This window comes from Trichosurus vulpecula, chromosome 1 (genome assembly GCF_011100635.1).
Source record: "Trichosurus vulpecula isolate mTriVul1 chromosome 1, mTriVul1.pri, whole genome shotgun sequence".
NCBI lineage: Eukaryota > Metazoa > Chordata > Mammalia > Diprotodontia > Phalangeridae > Trichosurus > Trichosurus vulpecula.
Genome location: NC_050573.1, coordinates 166,846,325 through 166,866,503, shown reverse-complemented (window position 1 = coordinate 166,866,503; position 20,179 = coordinate 166,846,325). Strand labels below are relative to the sequence as shown.

General features: G+C 36.3%; 1 protein-coding gene across 3 annotated transcripts in view; it reads right to left on the bottom strand.

The window, feature by feature from the left end:
* EXOC2 (exocyst complex component 2) overlaps positions 1-20,179 on the bottom strand; it is a 228,324-nt gene that overhangs the window by 82,393 nt on the left and 125,752 nt on the right. For all 3 annotated transcript variants that reach the window (XM_036755919.1, XM_036755909.1, XM_036755926.1), the window contains exons 17-20: positions 16,234-16,295; positions 6,227-6,307; positions 5,709-5,768; positions 4,979-5,040 (exon numbers count right to left, since the gene is read on the bottom strand). In XM_036755919.1, the coding sequence (XP_036611814.1) occupies positions 4,979-5,040; positions 5,709-5,768; positions 6,227-6,307; positions 16,234-16,295 (265 nt within the window). The remainder of the gene's footprint in view (positions 1-4,978; positions 5,041-5,708; positions 5,769-6,226; positions 6,308-16,233; positions 16,296-20,179) is intronic.

Here is a 20,179-nt window from a genome sequence, read left to right as displayed (position 1 = left end):
CTTTGTAACCATAAATGATATATAACTATATCTGTGAGGATTATTATAAACACTATTAATGAGACTTTATTAACAAAAAGAGAATGACATTAATTCTTATTGGCAAAATCACTATAATAATTACATAAGATTAAATAAATATTAAGTATTTAATGACATTGTACTATTATAAAGTATCATATTTACAGTAAAAGCAACCATAATAGATATACAGAAATTTATAATTATAAAGCAATTTACATAATTAGCCCATTCGATACCATTACAGAATGTAATAATATTTTTAAAATGTTATTTTTTTTTGCCATGTTCTATAAAGTGTTTTGCTCACAATCTGGGTGAAAAAAGTGTGATCAACTTTATTTTTCAGGTCCATTAGCTGACACTTAAGTCAGAGTATAAACTCGATGATGGCAGATGCTGTGTTTCAATCAAAAATAATTTACGAAATTAACTTAAAGATTTAATGCTATCTCAACTACCACAGAGGCATTTAGAGTGAAGCAAAATAATAATACTATTTGGAGGAACAAAACATTCTGGAATTTAAAGAGAATAATGAAAAGAAAAGGAATGAAGAGGAAATGGCATATCTAGACTTCAAATTATAAGGCAATAATCATAAATATTATTTGGTACTTGTTAAAAAGTTGAAAATTAGAGCTGTGGAACAGGTAACATAAGTAAGAATTAGAAGCTTAAACTCAGTAAGCCAGTGTTAAATAAATCAGGGAATATATGTTACTTCCAGAGAAATACCTTATTTTGTAGGAACTACTGGGGAAAATGGGAAGCATTTGACAGAAATTAAAATTATATCAATATAACTATTATAATTAAACTAACTCTAATAATAAAATAGTATCAAATATCTTTCAATGCTATGGTTAACAAGGTAATTTAAACCAAAAATGGGTTAGAAAAAAACAGCAAAAGATAAAATAGCAAACTTTGATTTCATGAAGTTCAAAAGCCTTTGCATGAACAAAACCAAGGGAATTTAGGTGAGAAAGGAAGCTACTGAGTAGGAAGAATCTTTGCATCAGATCAGATAATGATCTGATATCTAATAAGAAATGAACACACATATCTGACCAAGAGCTATTCCCTAATGTAGGAGTGGTCAATAGATATGAACAAAAAGTCCTCAAAAGAAGCATATGAAAGACTGTTATAAATCACTACCAATAAGAGGAATGGCAAATCAAAACAGCTGTAAGATTTCACCTCACGCTCAGGGAATTAACAAAGATGTATAGTCAAGCAACACAAATTTCTGCATTGGCTACATTCAAAGAAATAATAGAGAGAGAGAGAGAGAGAGAGAGAGAGAGAGAGAGAGAGAGAGAGAGAGAGAGAGAGAGTGTGTGTGTTTAATTCTACACTCTGAGTCCTTTACTTCTCTACCATGTTTCATCATTAATGCTCTGGAATCATTGTTGTTCATTACAGTAATGTGCTCCTAAGTCTTTCAAAGTTGTCTGTCTTTACAATATTGTTGTCATATAAATTGTTCTCCTGGTTCTATTCATTTCACTCTGAATCAATTCATACGAGTCTTCTCAGGTTTCTCTGAAACCATCCCCTTCATCAGCTCTTACAGAAAATAGTATTCTATCACATTTATAAAGCATACCTTGTTCAGCTATTTCCTTAATGGGCACCCCCCTCAGATTCCTATTCTTTGTGACCTAAAAAAGAGCTATAAATATTTTTAAACATTATAAATTAGAGTCTGTTTTCCTTAGGACTAGCCTCTCCCTTAATGTACCCTTCCTATAATTTCTAATTCTCCTTCTTCCCTTCCCCTTTTCCCCCACTGAGTAAAGTTTATTTGTGCAGTCCAGCTCTTTGTGTTTGTATTTTTCTTTGACCAGTCTGAATGAAAGTGAGGCTTCAGTTGCTCCTTTGATCCCTCTTCCTTGTTGTTTGTAAAGATATCTGTACACCCTGATTATGTGAGATAAGTTTTCCTAACTTTTCATTCCCCCCCCCAATACAGTGTATTCCTCTTCTCCTCTTTCCACTCTTCTTTTAAGATCAAGATATAACAGAATCACTCACAGGAGTTCAGGCTAATTAGACTCCTTCTGTGACTCCTGAGGATGACAGGGTTGAGAGAGGACACAAGCCTCATTTTCCCATATTAGAGTTTAAGTAATTTATCCTTGTTTATTGTGTTTACAATTAGTTGGTTCCATTTTACCTTTCAATGTTTATCTTTATTCCAGTGTTTAAACTTCAAAATTTCTATATAGTTCTGCTCTTTTCATCAGGAATGCTTGGGAACCCTTTATTTCATTAAAGGTCTATTTCTACCCCACCCCACCTCACTCCTGTAGCATTATATTCAGTTTTGCTGAGTAATTTACTCTTGGCTGTAAGCCCATAACTTTTGCATTCTTGAATACTGAATTCCAAGCAATCTGCTCCTTTAAAGGAACAGCTGCTAAATTGTGTATGATTCCTATTGTGTTCCCTTAGTACCTGAATTCTTTCTAGCTGTTTGTAGTACTTTTTTCTTTTACCTAGATTTTCACTATCATGCTCCCTGGAGTTTTCATTCAGAGGTTTCTTTCAGGAGGTAACCAATGGATCCTTTCTATTTTCACTTGCCCTTCTCTAGCTCTAAAAGATTTGGGCAGTATTCTTTTAAAAGTTCTTGAAATATAATGTCCAGGTTTCTTTTGTGGCCATAGCTTTCAGGTAGTTCAGTGATTCTTAAATCTTCTTCTCTTCAATGTCTTATAGGTCAACTGTTTTTGCTATGAGATGCTTTACATTTTCTTCTATTTTTTTTCAGTCTTGTTTTTAATATTTCTTGTTGTCTGATGAAGTCATTGGCTTCTATTTGGTCCATTCTAATTTTCAGGGAATTTGCTATCTGGACAAGATTTTATCTCTTGTGCCAAGTTGTTAATTTTCTTTCCAATTCTTTCTTCCAGAGCTCTCATTTCTTTTCCATTTTTTCCCCTTATGTATTCTCATTTTATTTATAAAAAACCATTTATTAACTTCCCCCCCGACAGTTCTTGCTTTATCTCTTCTAGAAATTCTAGTTGAATTTATGCACAAGTTGTGTTTTTCTTTGAAGCTTTTCTTGTAGATGTTTTAGAGTCATTGTCTTCTTCAGTGTCTTGAGCATCACCATCACTATAATAGCTTATATGGTAGGATTCTTTTTTGTTTGTTCATTCTTCCAGCCTAGTTTCTGGCTCTGGACTTGATGCTAGGACCATACTCTGCATACTACTGGAGGGAATGTCTGGTCTAGTCCTGTTGCTGCTTTTTTGGGAGTACTGGTTATTCCTCTGCAGGCTTGAGATTGTGTTAGAAGCAGGAACTGATACCCCATTCTACTCCTGGAGGTCCAAGCTACACTTGCTTCTGAACTTTTCCCTTTCCCAGAATGCCACCCTTGGGTGCAGGTCCCTTCCTTTATCTGCCCTGGATTTGTAAATCTGAACAGGGTGCTGAGCATCAAAGTTCCCGATCCGTTCTCAAACCCTAAAGCTAGGATTTCTTCTTGCCTGAGTACGCAGCCTCTCCCTGTACTAGAACTCTCCTTGAGGCTCTGCGCTCCTGCCAGGCCCAGTTTACACAGATCTCTGTCTCCCTATGCTGATCTGGGCTGCAAAAATGACTCACTGCTATTTTTTTCCTTAGATTTCTACAACAGGATATATATGGGCTCATTGTCTAGACCTCTTTGGAGGAGGGTTTTTTGGGTTTTTTTTGGTGGGAAAGGGGAAATGAGAGGCTCACTCTAATCCTTTCTTGGCTCTACTCATAACAATAAAGCACTGGTGGAAAGTTGGTCCAACCATTTTGGAAACCAATTTAGAATTATACTTAAAAAAAAGATTAAAAATTCCACTGCTAGGTATATATCTCAAGGAGGCCAAGAATGTAAGGTCCCATATACACCAAAATATTCATAACAAATGTTTTTAGTAGAAGGAACTGATGGGATAAAAACAAAGGATATACTATAAATGGAGAGTAGCTAAACAAATTGTGGTACATGAATGTAATATTATATTGTAGCACCATGAGAAACAATGAATATGAAGAACTAAGAGAAACATGATAAAGACTTGTATGAACTGATGCAGAGTGAGGTAAGCCTAACTAGTAAAGCAAAGTACACAGTAACCATGATAATCCAAATCTAAAAAACAAAGAAAATCAAACATATGTAACTATATGATCAAACGTCGCCTGGTCAAGACTAAGAAAATGTACTTCCCTTGATTCTTTGCAGAAATGGGGGACTATAGGTATGAGATATTACATATGCTGTCTGATTCAGCTGATATGCTATAGTTAATTTTGTTGAAATTTTCCCTTATTTATTATTCTTTGTTACAAAGTATAGCTTGTTGGGTAATAGAGGGGAGAAAGATAAACTTGGAAAACAAAGGTGATACAAAACCAAAAGCTACCAATAATATTTTTTAAATTATGAAACTACCTGCATAGCACTATACAAAACAATAAAACAAAATAAAGATAAATAAGATACTGTCCTGCCTCCAAGGAGTATAAAATTTATCAATCTTTGTGCTCCCAACAAGTGTTCATAAAGTGCCTTCCACAGAGTTTATACTTCCTAAGTATTTTCTGAATGACTTGAATGAATGAATTTGATGAACACATTTTTAAAACACTATAACTGTTCATTATTGGAGAAAACTCAGTAATTCAATTCAGCATTTTAAGATTTATATTTTATATGCTCATAGTTTTATAGTTGAAAGGGATCTCAATGATCTTATAATTTCATTTCATCATTTTGCAGATAAGGAGCTGGAGTTTCAGAAGGGTATGGTGATTTATTTAAGGTAGTAAGTAATGAAGCCAGCAATCCAATCCAGGACCCTCAACTCTTTATCCAGCACTCCTTCCACTTCACCAGGCCTGCTTCCAGTTTTATCCTATTAGATTTTCCAACTTGACCCATTTTTGTGACACTTACTGTGTAGTATCTATATCTCCATCAGGCTTGGTACTCAATTGTTCCAGACAACATATAAAAACCTAAGGCAGAAAAAATATTTAGAGATCAACCATTTTGTGAATTTTAAAACGCTTTCACATAGGTGTTTAAAATAAGTTGTTATTTTTTTTTTTTAAAGAAATGTTCTTTAACCAGCTCTGATGTAGTTAAAATCATTCCTTCCCCCTGCCCTACTCCCTACTCTCCAAGAAACATATACAGAGACTTTCACCTATTCTACCTCCAACCTTATGATATTTCATCAGGAAGTACAATGTAAAAATAATTATTAGTATATGTCTGAAATACTCAAACAAAATGACAAAGATAATATATATAATATCATTTCATTAGTCTATTAGAACTGGAAGAGACCTCAGAAGTATGTAATCCAAGTTTCTCATTTTTTTAGGTGAGGTGAGGTGTCTCTTCTTTGAACCAGACTACAAATGACCTTAGGGCAGGGATCCCGCCTTATCTAAACTTCATATCTTCCTTATTACAGTAGATGTTGAATAGACACTAGTTGCATTTCAAGTGACTTATTCAACATAACAGTTTCCTAGTGGCAAAGGGGGGTGAGATGTTTGAGAGGTGTACTGCCCATTCTTTGTTTTGTACCCTCTGAATCATTATGAACAGGAAAAGAAATTGAGAGAGATTACATCACTCTTGAGCTTACTATATATTATTGCTTTTTGAATGTTACCTGCATGATACTGATGCTTAGCTGGCATACCTCTTCCTGTGTTTTAGGTTGCTGAAAAACCTAGAAGAACATTTACAATTAACACTTTAGGTCCTTACTAAGGAAAAGGACAGATTTATTACTCTATCTAAATCTTTTAATTCACTGAGATGTGAGGCATGTGAAAAAAAAGAAATAAAAATATAGGAATAACCAGTACAGGTGACTAACAATGTCATATTTTTATTGTATGAAAAATATAACTAATTAAAAAGTATATTAAGAGTTAATGGTATAATTTACCTAAAACATTATAGTACCATTCTACTCCTCACGATGCCATCTCAGCACCAGAAATAAGCAACAGTGTAATTAATTACATGAAACATGCATATTGGGAGGAAAAACTAATAGGATTAGATTTGTGCTACAACGTCTGTTGCTATGGTTTATATGGTTTATGTTGCTATGGTTTCTAGGTGCTACAAATGCTTGTACACATTTAAAAAATGGGAAAAGTGAAATTAAAACAAACTTACACTAGCTTCTCCAGGTTTACATTCTAGAACCCCTCTGAGTGACTGCAAGGAATGTACAATGCATTGTTCAAATTGAGATGGCTGAAAGAAAAAAAAAATTAATTCTTAAATTAACATTTCAAAGAATTACAGAATTTCACTTGGAAGGGACTCAATAAGTTCTCCAGTCCAACTCTGGGCTGAAAAAGAATCCCTACTATATGGTCATCTAGCCTCTAACCAAAGATTTCCATTGAGAGAAAGCCCACTATTTTCAGACAAACTGCTTGGAGCCTGACTTCCTCATCTCACATTTGTTAAGTCAGTTTTTGACCCCAAGGATAATACTTCACACTTATCCCAGTTCAATTTCATATCATTAAATTCAGCCCAATGTCCTAGTCTGTCAAGATCTATTTGTACCTCTATTGCCATCCAAGATATTAGTTGACCTGTCCCCTCCCAGATTTATATCATTGACATCTGTATCTTTACCTAAGTCACTGAAAAAATGTTAAAAAGCACAGGGCTAAGCAGAGATCTTTGGGGTACTCCACTGGAAACTTCTTTCAAGCTGATGCTGAAACAGTAATGACTATACTTTGGGTCTGACTAATGTGGCCATATAAATACCATCTCAGCCCATACCTTTTCCACAGGAACAACATGAGATACTTTATCAAATGCATTGCTAAAATAAAGGCAAAGTGTATTAATCTAAAACAGCATTTCACATTTCACATTAATGTACCTTAACAATGGAAATTAATATTCATAATGATGATTAAAGAAGCACAAAATCTCAGCTTATAAAAATAGTTTTTAACCTACTATATTCAAATTAAGGCAGAGAAGTATTTTTAGACAGATTAGGAAAAAGACAGATTAAAATTGAATTTAACAAAAATATCAATTAATCAGAACATACCAATACCTGTTTAACTGTGTTCTAACAATGCTACAATGTAAACACCTTACTTAGGTTATCCATACTTGCTCTGGATCAATCTATCCCTGTATCCAAGATAGGGATGATCAGAATGATTTATCAAATGAATCAGAATTTTAGGTAAGTAGAGATAGCCTCTTTTCTAAATCAACTATCATTTACTAAATGCCTACTATGTGCCAGAAATTATATTAAGCATTGTGGATACAAAGAAAGACTAAAAAAAAATTAGTCCTTTCTCTTAAGGAGCTCATAGTCCAATATGGAGACAACATCCAAAAATTATGTATAAACAAAATATATACAGGATAAAGTGGGGAATAATATCAGAGGGAAGGCATTAGGATTAAGGAGGACTGGGAAAAGCTTTTTGCAGAAGGTAGTATTCTCACTGAAACTTGAAGGAAGCCAGGGAAACAAGGAAGCAGAAATGAGGAAGACAGTTCCAGGTATGGGGGTCAGCCAGTGAAAATGCCCAAAGTTGGAAGATAGTGTCTTGTGTCACCAACAGCAAGGGGGCTAATGTCTCTGGATTTCAGAGTGAGTAGAAAAGAGTAAAAGGGAAGAAGACTGGAAAATTATAAAGGATCAGGTTATAAAAGGCTTTAAAAACTAAAGAGGACTTTATATTTAATCCTGGGGGTAGCAGGGAGCCTTGCAGTTGACTGAATAGGAGAGTGACAGAGTCAGACTTGAACTTTAGGAAGATGAATCTGACAGCTGAGCGAAGGCCAAACTGAAGTAGGGAGAGATATGAGTCAGGAAGACCAACCAAGAAACCTTTGCAATGGTTCAGTCATGAGGTGATGAGTGCCTGAACCAGAGTGGGGCAGTGCCAGAGGAGAAAGGGGGGCACACACAAGAGGTGTTACAAAAGCATAAATGGCAGAATTTGGCAACTGCCTGCATATGAACTTTACATAAAAGAGAGTGAGGAATTGAGGATGACAAGGTTGCTAGCTTAGGTGACGAGGAGGAAGGTGGTTCCCTCAACAATAATAGGGTAGTTGGGAAGAGGAAATAGTTTTATGGCAAAATTCAGTTTCAGACATGTTGAGTTTAAGGTGTCTACAGTTTAAAATGTCTAGTTCTAAGCTTTTTGGCTTATACGTTCCCTAGGAGAGAGAAGGCAATTGTTTTGTTTACAGAAGCACCTATTGGATAATGAAGGAACAAAAGTTAACAGTGATGTTAATATTAAAGAAGGACTTAATTAGAATAGATGATAAAGGTTGAGAATAAGTGAAAGAAGGATTTATTATGGATGTCACATGGTTAAGCCTTCCTTGGACAACTTAAAATTATCTGTGTATGTTAAGTCATAATTGGCCTGTATGTAGAAATTTTTTTGCTGTAGGCTATAGAAAAAAAATTTCTATAAAAAACTATAAAAAGTTTGAATTTAACCTATTCCATTAACTTGACATTAAAATAAAGTTTGTTGCTATACTTTGTGATGCACAATGAGAGCCAGAAGGACTTTAGAGATTATCTAGCACAGAGATTCTTAACCTGGGGGCTTGTGGATGGATATCTGAGGATCTAGGAACTTGGATGGGAAAAGAAAATTTTTTCCTTTTTACAACCATCTAACTAAAATTTATCATTTCCTTTAATTATGGATTTTTTAAAAAAGACACTATTTTGAGGCAGGGTCCCTAGTTCCACTAGACTGCCAAAGCAGGGCATGACACAGAAAGGTCTACTCTATTGTAACTCTCAAATTTTACAGATGAGCAAACTGAGGCTCTGAGAGGGAAGAGGAGCTGACCTGGTTAGTAATATGGACTAGACCTTGCATTCTCTGACTCCAAATTCAGGGTTCATTCTACTATAGCATGCTGCCTTTTCTGTGAATAATTATCTAGTAAAGAATTTGAATTTAAAGCTTAACAAGCTTGAGGGATGGATCTTTGCCCTAAAGAAGAAAAAGATGATAAAATTAAAGTTATTGGAGTGTGGAACTATTCTCTCACTGGTTATTTTGCCATGCTATTTTAAAACCACCAGATGGCGCTCTAAAGAATAATATCAAAGTGGGAGTACAGAATTAAAGACAGTAATAACTATTACTATAGATTGGCCTATCATTTTTTTTTTCAAAAAAGTATATGAAGGATCAGAATTTCTCTTAACTAGATGATGATTAATGGTTTTCCAGTTAATTTTTTAATAGACTCTGAACTCGAATTCTATGATTGTACTTAATTAGTGCTTCCTATTTTTGCTTTTTTATTTGGACTGATTTCCTTTTTTATATATACAACTTTAAGTGAAATATAGAATTAATTTTTCTTTTGTTCTTGCTTACTTACATCTGTTTATATCAATATAATAAAAGAATGCAGAAAATTGGAAAGACAGAATTAGAAGGTTATTTCAAAACTAAGAAGTATGATCACACAGTTTTAAGCAGACAGAAGGAAAATTTTAAATGAACTATGAAATGGATAGCTGCATGATTTTTTAAAAGTCAGGTCAAGTTAAAATTAAACAGGGAACATAAAAGCAAAATATAAATAAAATTGTAAATCAACAAAAATCTGACTTTTTTCCTTCCTCAAAGAAAAACACTTAGCTGTAATAAGCATCTATGCATACAGTTCATGAATCATCAAATTTTGCTGATTAAGGAATCATCATAGACTATTCCAGTTCTAACGAAAAATAAAATTCTCAGAACTGATCCAAACTTAGTAAAGGTAGATAAAGGCCATTTTTCAAAATGAGAAGAAAACAGGATGCTCTCAAATGAACTGTTTCAGAATGTTGCAAGCAAGTTCAAATTAAAGATAACACTTTAGTTGCTGCCTCAGCCTGAAAGAACAGTTATTCTGGGGTTGCATTTACTGTTCATTTCTAAACCTGACCTGATGAAGATTAGAAATTATTCCCATCTACCTAGCAAGGAAAGAGAGTAAAATTAATATCATTTTAAATAAATGGGGATAGTTCTATTGAATGTTATCAAGAAAAATGAAATATGTTTTTATATTAGGATTTGAGACAAAAAGAAAAAAAGTGGTTATATTAAAGAAAAGTTATGCTAAAAGAAATTTAAAGAAATATAATATAATTAACATGATTTGGCTATGATAAAATGAGATAAAATGGGCCATGTTTCACTCAAGAATGTCTTAGATCTTTACAGATGTCAATCAGGTCTGACATACCTTGTCAAGTCATAGGAGCAAAGATTTAGAGCTAGAAAGAAACCTAGAAGTTCTCCAGTGTATATGTGTCAAACATGCAGCCCACAACACTCCTGAGTGCACCCAGAACCATAGTAAGATATAATTGGAAAATATTTAACAAAATAAATAAATATACAATAAAATATAAACATTACATTTTAAAACTAAGTCAATATGCAGCTCCCAGAGATCCTTATGTGTTCATTAACTTTGACACTATGGATTTAGTATATTTACATCCTCCAAGTACATTTCACAGAGAAGGAAATTGTGTGTTAGGGAGATGAAGTGATTTCCCTAACATTGGAGGGACAGTAAATGGCATAGCTGAAAATTGAACCTAAGTTCTGACTCCAAATGCAGGACTTATTCTACTGTAGTCTATTGGAGACTATGCAAAGTTTGTGACTTGTCCAACGTACAATGGCAAGTTTTATTCAACCCATTTTCATAAGGGACCACTGGATGTAGGGCTGGAAGAGATGCCAGGGATGATCTAGTCCACCCCTCTAATTTTATAGATTTAGTTCTTGTTATACCCAGTGCACTGTGGATGATGAGAAAAATAAAATGATTAGGTTATATATGGCCTATGGCCTCATCTAGTGAGAGGATAAGACATGTGCTAACTATAATACTAAGTTTTACAGACACATATTAACTATAATATTAAGTATGAAAGATATATACTGTGATACTAAATATTAGAGAAGTAAAAACAAAGTGCTATGTGAGGTACAAAGAGGGAAAGTTATCATTAGTGGAAGGGGGAGGAAAGGAGAAGCAAAATTTCATAAAGAAACTGGCATTTAATTTGAGCTTTAAAGGATTTATAAGGATTCGACAAAGCAAGGAAATTTTTCAGGCAAGGAGAAGCACATGAGCAAAAGTATGGAGGCAGAAAGGCCCAGGACACATTTGGGAAGGACATAAAGAATCTAGTTTGTCTCTAGAAGAATTTGTGGAGGGAAGTGATATACATTAAGGATGAAAAAGAAAAAGTGGTCCAAAGAGTGAGGAACCTTAAATGCTAGATGAAAGAGGTAAACCCAAGGAAGATAATTCTGGGTAGATTCTAATTTGATTGCAGGCTTAGAGTTGATAAAGGAATCCAATTCCAATTCATCACCTTGAAAATTGTGTCAGATATGCCCAATAAAATGAAAAAGGTAATCACAACAGTTCAGGTGAATGGGGCCTATATAAGTGGAACTAGACAGAAAAGAACAGATGTGAACGTATTACAGAGGAAGAATTGATAGGATCTGGTAATCTTACACACTATGAGAGGTAAGAGACAGGGAAAAACCGGCAAGAGACCATGGTTGACTAGGTGCCACTGACAGAAAGAGGGAAAAGAGAACAAGGAGTGCATTTAGAGAGTTGAGAGAGCAAAGACTGGAATGTTCACTAACATTCCCACTAAGTGAGGTCCACGCTGTCTGGCTAAAGAAGTCTTACACCATCTACATTCAAGTCTACAGTGATGATTTAGCTCAATAAAAATGGCTTTAGAAAAACAGACTTAGTGACTATAGTTAGATTATCTTACTTTCTAGGATCAGCCATTCACATAATACAGCATAATACAGCAAAGCTATAACTAGTCATCTGTTTCTTTCCCCCAAATACCTACTTTTCTCTGAACCCAGTTTTAGGTTATTTATTATTTATCTGAATTTACATGACTAGTAAATCAATTGCTTTATGGTTAAGATTTCACACTTACAACAGATAAGAAATTTATTTAATTAACTACAAACATGTTTCTGTGGTAATCATTTCACTAAGCTACAAAACATTTTCACATGAACTTTTCTATGTTAACCAGTTAAAAAATCATCCTAATTGTGTTCGTATGGCCAGACTCAATGGATAACACTGTACAAACTGATACAAACATAGCTAGTCTTAAAAAAATAGTTCAGGTGCTTCTTATGTGTGCAAGTAATGTTATATATGTACACATAACATTTTCTTTCAAGATCTGTTTTTAACATCACAACCTTACCTTTGAGTGGCAATTTTGCTTTTTCAAATAATCGTAATGACTTCAAAGTTCTTTCAATTCTTTTATGATATTTTATCTCCCCCAGGACTATGTTAGGAATGGAAGACAGACACAAGACCTGTGATTTAACTGGCATAGAAAACACCCAGAGAAGACAACCCTCTATTAATGCAGGTTGGTGCCTTCTTTGCAACATAGAATTTTAGAGAGTTACTTAGAGCACTGAGAGGTTAAGTGACTTGCCCAGTGTACCACAGATTGTGTGTGTCAGAGGGGTGACACCAGGTATTCCTGGTTGCAAGACCAGCTCCCTATTCACTAGGTAACACCGCATTAAGGACTACATCAGGTAAAACAAATGTACCTGTCTGACAGATGAAGAAACTGAAATCAAGAGAAGTTAAAAAGTTAAAAAGAAAATATGTAACTGTATATATTCTATGATCATACCCTGGCTCTGTCATTTACTTACTACCTCTATGTGGCCTGGGGCAAGTCTCTTCACCTTTCTTAGTTTCACTTCCATCATCCATAAACAAGCTGGGTTGGCCTGGATAGTATGATCAAGAAGAACTGGGCTCTAGTTCTGCTACTTATTGATAGTGTGACATTGAGAAAGTCACTTATCCTCTGTAGGCCTCAATTTCTACAACACAGACATATCTATACAGCAAAGCTAGAAGTGTTCCTCAAGGCTGATTTCCTCCAGGCTTATAATACCATAATTACATTTAACTTTTCTGAAAAATCCAGGATACTAAATAATCCAGTCAATTAAAATTTTATATAACAAAACAAATATAATACATTCTTTAAAAATAATCATATACTAAAAAAAAGTATAATAGGAAATGCAGGAGAAGGACCATTTTAAAGGAAGGTTCATTCACAGGATCAATTAATAAGCATTCACTAGGTACCATGCCATGGCCATACCATGCTAAGAAATGCGGATATAGACACAAAACTGAAATAGTCCTTGCTGTCAAGAAGTTTACCCTCCAATGAGGACACAACATGAACATATAGGTATGTACGAGATACGAAGTAAATACAAGGAAATCTTAGTGAGAAAAGCACAAGTAGCTAGTGGTGCACCAGATATAGTACTGGCCCTGCAGTCATGAAGACTTGAGTTAAAATATAGCCTCAGATACTTACTAGCTGTCCGACCTTGAGCAAGCCATTTAACCTGTCTGCCTCAGATACCTCAACTGTAAAATGTGGCTAATAATAGCACTTACCTTGCAGGGTTGTTGTGAGAATCAAATGAGATAATATTTGTAAAACATTTAGCACAATGCCTGAAATATAGTAAGTGCTACATAATGCCAACTATCATTATTAGCAGTTGGGGAGATCGGGCAAGGTGTCTTAAGAAATGGTGTCTAAACTCAATCTAGAAAGGAATAGTGATTCCTGGAAGCAGAGATCAAGAAGGACAGCATTCCAGGTATGGGGGACATAAAGCACAAAAGCATGGGGACAGGAGACAGAGCATGATGTATAAGAAACAAGTTGGCCAATATGGCTGAATCGTGAAGGGTATAGAGAAGACTAGGAAGGTGGGAAGGGGTCAGGTTGTCAAACACATTGAATATCAAACAGAAGAGTTTATATTGGATCCTAAAGGCAAAAAAAGAACTACTGGAGTTCACTGAATAGAGATGAGCCATGGCCAGACTTGAAATTTAGGAAAATCACTTTGGTAATTGTGTGGAGGATGGATAGGGAAAGACTTGAGAGAGAGAGAGACCAATTAGGAAGTTATTGAATTGGTCCAGGTGAGAGAGGATGACAATCTGTACCAATGAGTTGGCTGGGGGAGTGAAGAGAAGGAGGTTTATTCAAGAGATCTAATGGAAATAGGAATGAAACGATTTGGCATTGAGCGGATACCTGGAGTGAATGATACTAAAGAGCTGAGTATGACACTGAAGTTGACAATAAGAGAGAAATATAGAAGAGGGATACATTTTGAGAAAAATTTGAGTTCTGTTTCAGTAATACATAGGATCATAGATCCAAAGCTAGAAGGAATCTCAGAAGCCATTTAGACAACCACTCTTATTTGCCTAGGGAGAATCTTGCCACAGGTGGGATTTGAATTCAAGTCCTCTGAATCTAGAGCCAGTGATCTTTCTATCCTTCCAAGTGCCTCACTAAATGTGGTGAGTGTGAGATGCCTAAAGGAAATCAAGGTTGAAATGTCCAATAGGCCGTTGCTGACGAGGGCCTGGAATTCAGAAGAGTGATAGGGCTGGGTAGAAAGACTAGGAATCATATGCACAGTGATGACAACTGAACTGAGGGGAGATGAGGAGATTATCAACTGGGAGAATGAAGAAAGTAAAATAAAGAGGGCTCAGGTACCAGAGTTAGTGGGCATGACATAGATTAAATTTCATCAAAGTAGACTGAGAGAAAATAATCAGACAGGAAAACTAAGAGAGTGTAGTATCTCAACAACCCAGGGAAGAAAGAATACCCAAAGGTGCTTCAGGGAAGTAAAGACAGAAAGATGCAGAATGAGAAAAGGACACTGGCCTTGTTAAGTGGTCAGCAGTAACTTTATAGAGAGCAGTTTCAGTTGAATGATTAGATCATGAGGTTGAGAAGAGAATGAAAGGAAAGAAAGTGAAGATATTGAATGTAGTTGGCTTTTTCAAAGATTTTAACTGAGAAGGGGAAGAAAGATATACGATGATAGTAGGGATGACAGGATCTAATGAGGGTTGCTTTTTTTTTAAAAGAATGGGACAGGTTTAGGCATATCTATAGGCACCACAGTGATAGGGAGAGACTGATGATGAGAAAGAGATGAGGGATGGCAGTGTAAGCAATTGCTGGAGAACACAGGAGGAGATATGATCAAAAGTATAGGTAGAGAGACTGGCCTTGGGGAAGGAAAAGGGTCATTTCTTCATTAGACGCTGTAATAAGGTAAGAGATACTGGAAGATGATGTCAGGGTGACTAGAGAAGAAGACAGAAAAGAAGAGGGAACCTGTATTGAATGGCTGTATTTTTGCGGGGAGGGGGTAAAGTATGAGGTGAAGTTATTGGCTGTCTGTGTTGGGGGAGGTGGGGAGACTGGAGCTGTGGGTGGCTTGAGGAGAGAAGAGAAGGTTTACAACAACAGCTGTGGTCAATGGGATAAGAAATCACTTAGAGAAGAAAGTCTCACTAAAGTGAAGGCCCAGGAGAGAGCAGATAAAAAAATTTGCAGTGCACCTAGTTAATAAAGTTGAGTAATTCTCTGGACTTTGTTTAACAGCATGTGAATAAGAGTAAAGTAGGCACATGATAAAAGTAATGCAGGGTCAGAGTTCTGCAAGGAGTGAATGGAGATAATATTAGGAAACCAGGGATTATAGTATGGGAATTAGTCTAGAGTTGACTTAATTCACTAAAGTTTGGGGCTAGAAGATGCTGGAGGCCACTTAATCCAATCTCTTCTTTTTACAGATGAGGACTGAAGCCCAGGTAGATTAAGGTAAGTAATACCCAAAGGAACACAGAGAGTAACTGTCAGAGATGGGATTTGAAGCTAAGTCTTTTGACTCCAGAACTGGTGCTCTTTGCATGGTAACACAGACTGTCTTTGTTTGTTTGCTTTATAGCTGAAGTAATATTATATATAATATTAATGTCTGAGGAACAATAGGTTTTGGGAAAAGAAACTTCCTTAGGGATACAGTCTTCCATTACTAGATAATGTCCAAGGCTGCAAATGCAGACAGTAATTTTTTTCCACTAAAAACAAAACAAAAATTCAATGTATTGCTCTGAAAGGGGAAAAAATGGATACAACAAAATAGCAATATTAAGTAGTAACTGTACTAAAAAGTAACTAAAGAATTTATTAAACTTACTAAAGAAGTCAGGCCTTCATTATCAACAATCCAGTCTTCCTTTTCAGCCAGTCTCTTTATATCTGCATTAAGAACCACAACATAATTAATTTTCATTTCAAATAACCCATAGAACTCCCAGAAATGAAGATAACATGTCAGTTTCCGATTTTGTGTGGTTTAACTAGATGTGTCAGTAACAAGTGGCATCACTAATCACAGAAGTCTTCTGCCTCTTTTGGTAGACTCAGACAATAGAATGCACTTTGTTCACTAAATTTCCCCAATGAAGTAAAAAGCTAGTATGAAGACAAATTGTTTCTTTATTTTTTCAGTTTTAAAATATTTTCATTATTCTGAACTTGACAAATATAAACAAACATGAATGTTTCTACATACAAAGAAAAGCCAAAATATATGAAATCTCGAGTTTATTTTGTACATATATAAATATAAAGAATGTAACAAATTTGACATTTGTTCCAAAGCTGTCTTAATTGTCTGTCTCTGAATTTCCTTTTGTTTTCTCTGGATACTTTTAAAAATGTTTCATTGACACTACTTACTTTCTTTTCTACTTTTTGGCAGGTATCATTATTACTAGTGCTCTCTCTCTCACTTCTTCCACACCAAACAAAAAGGTCTTCCCTCATAATAAATGAACAGTCAGGGTTTAAATGGTCAAGCATTAACCATGTATGAAAATTTCTCTCTCTTCTTGAACTTCCAGCTCACTTTTCTGTCAAGTGTTGGGAAACAGGCTTCATCATTGCTGTTTTAGGGGAGTAGCTGGTTACTGCATTGATCCCCATCACCCAGTTTCCCAACCTGACTCCTCACTTACACTCTAGTGTTGAAACTTGTTGTTTCTACCTTCACAGGCTCTCTCTGATAATCGTCTAGCTGCCACCACGATGGGCCCCATATCATCTTGCACCTGAGCTGCTGCAACAGCTTCCTAACTGGTTTCCTTGCATGCTTCTCCCCATTCCAATTCCTACTCTACTCAACTGCCAACATGCTAAAGTGCAGCTCTGACCATGTCAATAAACTCCATGAGTGCCCTGCAAAATCAAATATAAAATCTTATTTGGTGTGTAAAGTCCTTCTTAACTTGGCCCCTTCCTATAATTCCAGTTTCTGGATACTTTACTTCCCCCTGCAGTCTATGATCCAGAGTACTTGCTTTTTTCCCCCACATATGACATTCCATCACCTGTTAACATGCATTTGGCTTGGTTATCCCCCATGCCTGAAAGGCTCTTTCTCCTCACTGGATTTCCCTCTTACATACTCTGGTTTCCTCTGAGACTCAATATAAATCCCACCTTCTGTAGGAAACCTTTCTCTCTTTCTCCCACTGCAAGGGCCTTCCCTTTGAAATCATCTTCCATCTACAATTGATGTCTCTTGTATGTATGCAGTTATTTTCACCATGTCCACACCATTAGCTCTTTGAGCTCTATGAGGGCAGGGGCTGTTTGTTGCCTTCCTTTGTATTCTAAGCATTTAGCACAGTTTCTGGCACATGGTAAACAATGAATGCTTGTTGACTGACTGATCAAACTGATATTTTCCCACTTGTTTTTCTTTACGATGTTGTAGTCACTATGTAAATCGTCCTCCTAGTTCTGCTGATTTCAGTTTGCATCAGTTCCTCTTAATATATCCCTTTGGTCATTTCTTATGGCATAATAAAATTCTATTGTATTCAAATGCCATAATTTTTTTAGCCATTCCTCAATTAATGATCACCTCCTTAGTTTTCAATTACAAGATAAAGGCTGCTATAATTATTTTTGTACCTATGGAAGTTCTCTCTTTCCCTCTTTCTTTTAAATCTCTTTGGATTATATATTCCTAATAGAGTTATTACTGGGTCAAAACACATGTACAGGGGTGGAGCCAAGATGGCGGCTGGAAAGCAGGTACTTACGTGAGATCCCTGCCAGGTCACTCCACAAACCTATAGAAAATAGCTCTGAACAAATTCTAGAACTGCAGAACCCACAAAATAGCAGAGGGAAGCAGGACTCCAGCCCAGGACAGCCTGGATGGTCACTGGGTAAGGAGCTGGGAGTGGAGTAAAGAAAAGCTGGGACTGGAGTGGAGAAGAGCCCAGTGTGGCCAGCACCAGGACCAACCAGACCGGGAGCCTGGCAGAGCAGGCCCTAGCGCCCTGAATCAGTGAGCTGTGGCAGTTACCAGACTTCTCAACCCATAAACACCAAAGACAACAGAGAAGGTTAGTGGAAAAAGCTGAGGGGGACAGAGTGAAAGGAGTTTGCATTTTGGCCACTGCTCTGGGGGCAGCGGGGGTGGTACAGCTACAGAACTACAGCTGCAGTTGCTTCCAGCCCCAGGCCCACCTGGTGGGAGGAATTAGGTGGCATATCAGAGCAAGAGTGCAGAGCCTGCTTAAGATCTGAGTCCAGTCCAGGTAAGCAATTCTTGGGGGAGGAGGAGCACTGGGGTGGCAGAGCTGGCTGTGTAGAAATAGCTCTGAAAACAACAGTGCATCCCCTCAGGCTTGGAAGAAAGTACTCTCTACTCTACAAGCAGTCATACCCCGACGAAAAACTCAAGGGTCAAGTAGTTGGCTGGGAACATAGCCAGGAAGCGAAAATGGACTCAGATTCAGACTCAGACTTTGGAATCTTTCTTTGGTGACAAAGAAAACCAAAACATATAGCCAGAAGAAGTCCACAAAGTCAAAGAGCCTACATCAAAAGCCTCCAAGAAAAACGTGAACTGGTCCCACGCCAAAGAAGAACTCAAAAAGGATTTGAAAAAGCAAGTTAGAGAAGTACAGGAAAAACTGGGAAGAGAAAGGAGAAGGATGCAAGAAAACCACAAGCAAGTCGATGACTTGCTAAAGGAGACCCCCCCCCAAAAAACTGAAGAAAACAACACCTTAAAAAATAGACTAACTCAAATGGCAAAAGAGCTCCAAAAAGCCAATGAGGAGAAGAATGCCTTGAAAGGCAGAATTAGCCAAAAAAAACACTGAAGAAAATACTACCTTGAAAATTAGATTGGAGCAAGTGGAAGCTAGTGACTTTATGAGAAATCTAGATATTATAAAACATAACCAAAGGAATGAACAAGTGGAAGACAATGTGCAATATCTCACTGGAAAAACCACTGACCTGGAAAATAGATCCAGGAGAGATAATTTAAAAATTACTGGACTACCTGAAAGCTATGATCAAAAAAAGAGCCCACATATCATCTTTCAAGAAATTATCAAGGGGAAGTGCCCTGATATTCTAGAGCCAGAGGGTAAAACAGAAATTGAGAGAATCCACAGACTGCCTCCTCAAAAAGATCCCAAAAAGAAAACTCCTCGGAATATTGTCACCAAATTCCAGGGCTCCCAGATCAAGAAGAAGATACTGCAAGCAGCAAGAAAGAAACAATTTGAATACTGTGGAAACACAATCAGAATAACACAAGATCTAGCAGCTTCTACATTAAGGAATCAAAGGGCTTGGAATACGATATTCTGGAGGTCAATGGAGCTAGGATTAAAACCAAGAATCACCTACCCAGCAAAACTGAGTATCATGCTCCAAGGCAAAATATGGACTTTCAATAAAATAGAGGACTTTCAAGCTTTCTCAGTGAAAAGACCAGAGCTAAATAGAAAATTTGACTTTGAAACACAAGAATCAAGAGAAGCATGAAAAGATAAACAAGAAAGAGAAATCACAAGGGACTTACTAAAGTTGAACTGTTTTGTTTACATTCCTACATGGAAAGATAATGTGTATGATTCATGAGACCTCAGTATTAGGGTAGCTGAAGGGAATATATATATATATATATATGTACACACACATATATATGTGTGTGTGTGTGTGTGTGTGTGTGCATGTGTGTGTGTGTATAGATATAGATATAGATATATAGACAGAGGGCACAGGGTGAGTTGAATACGAAGGGATGATATCTAAAAAAAAATCAA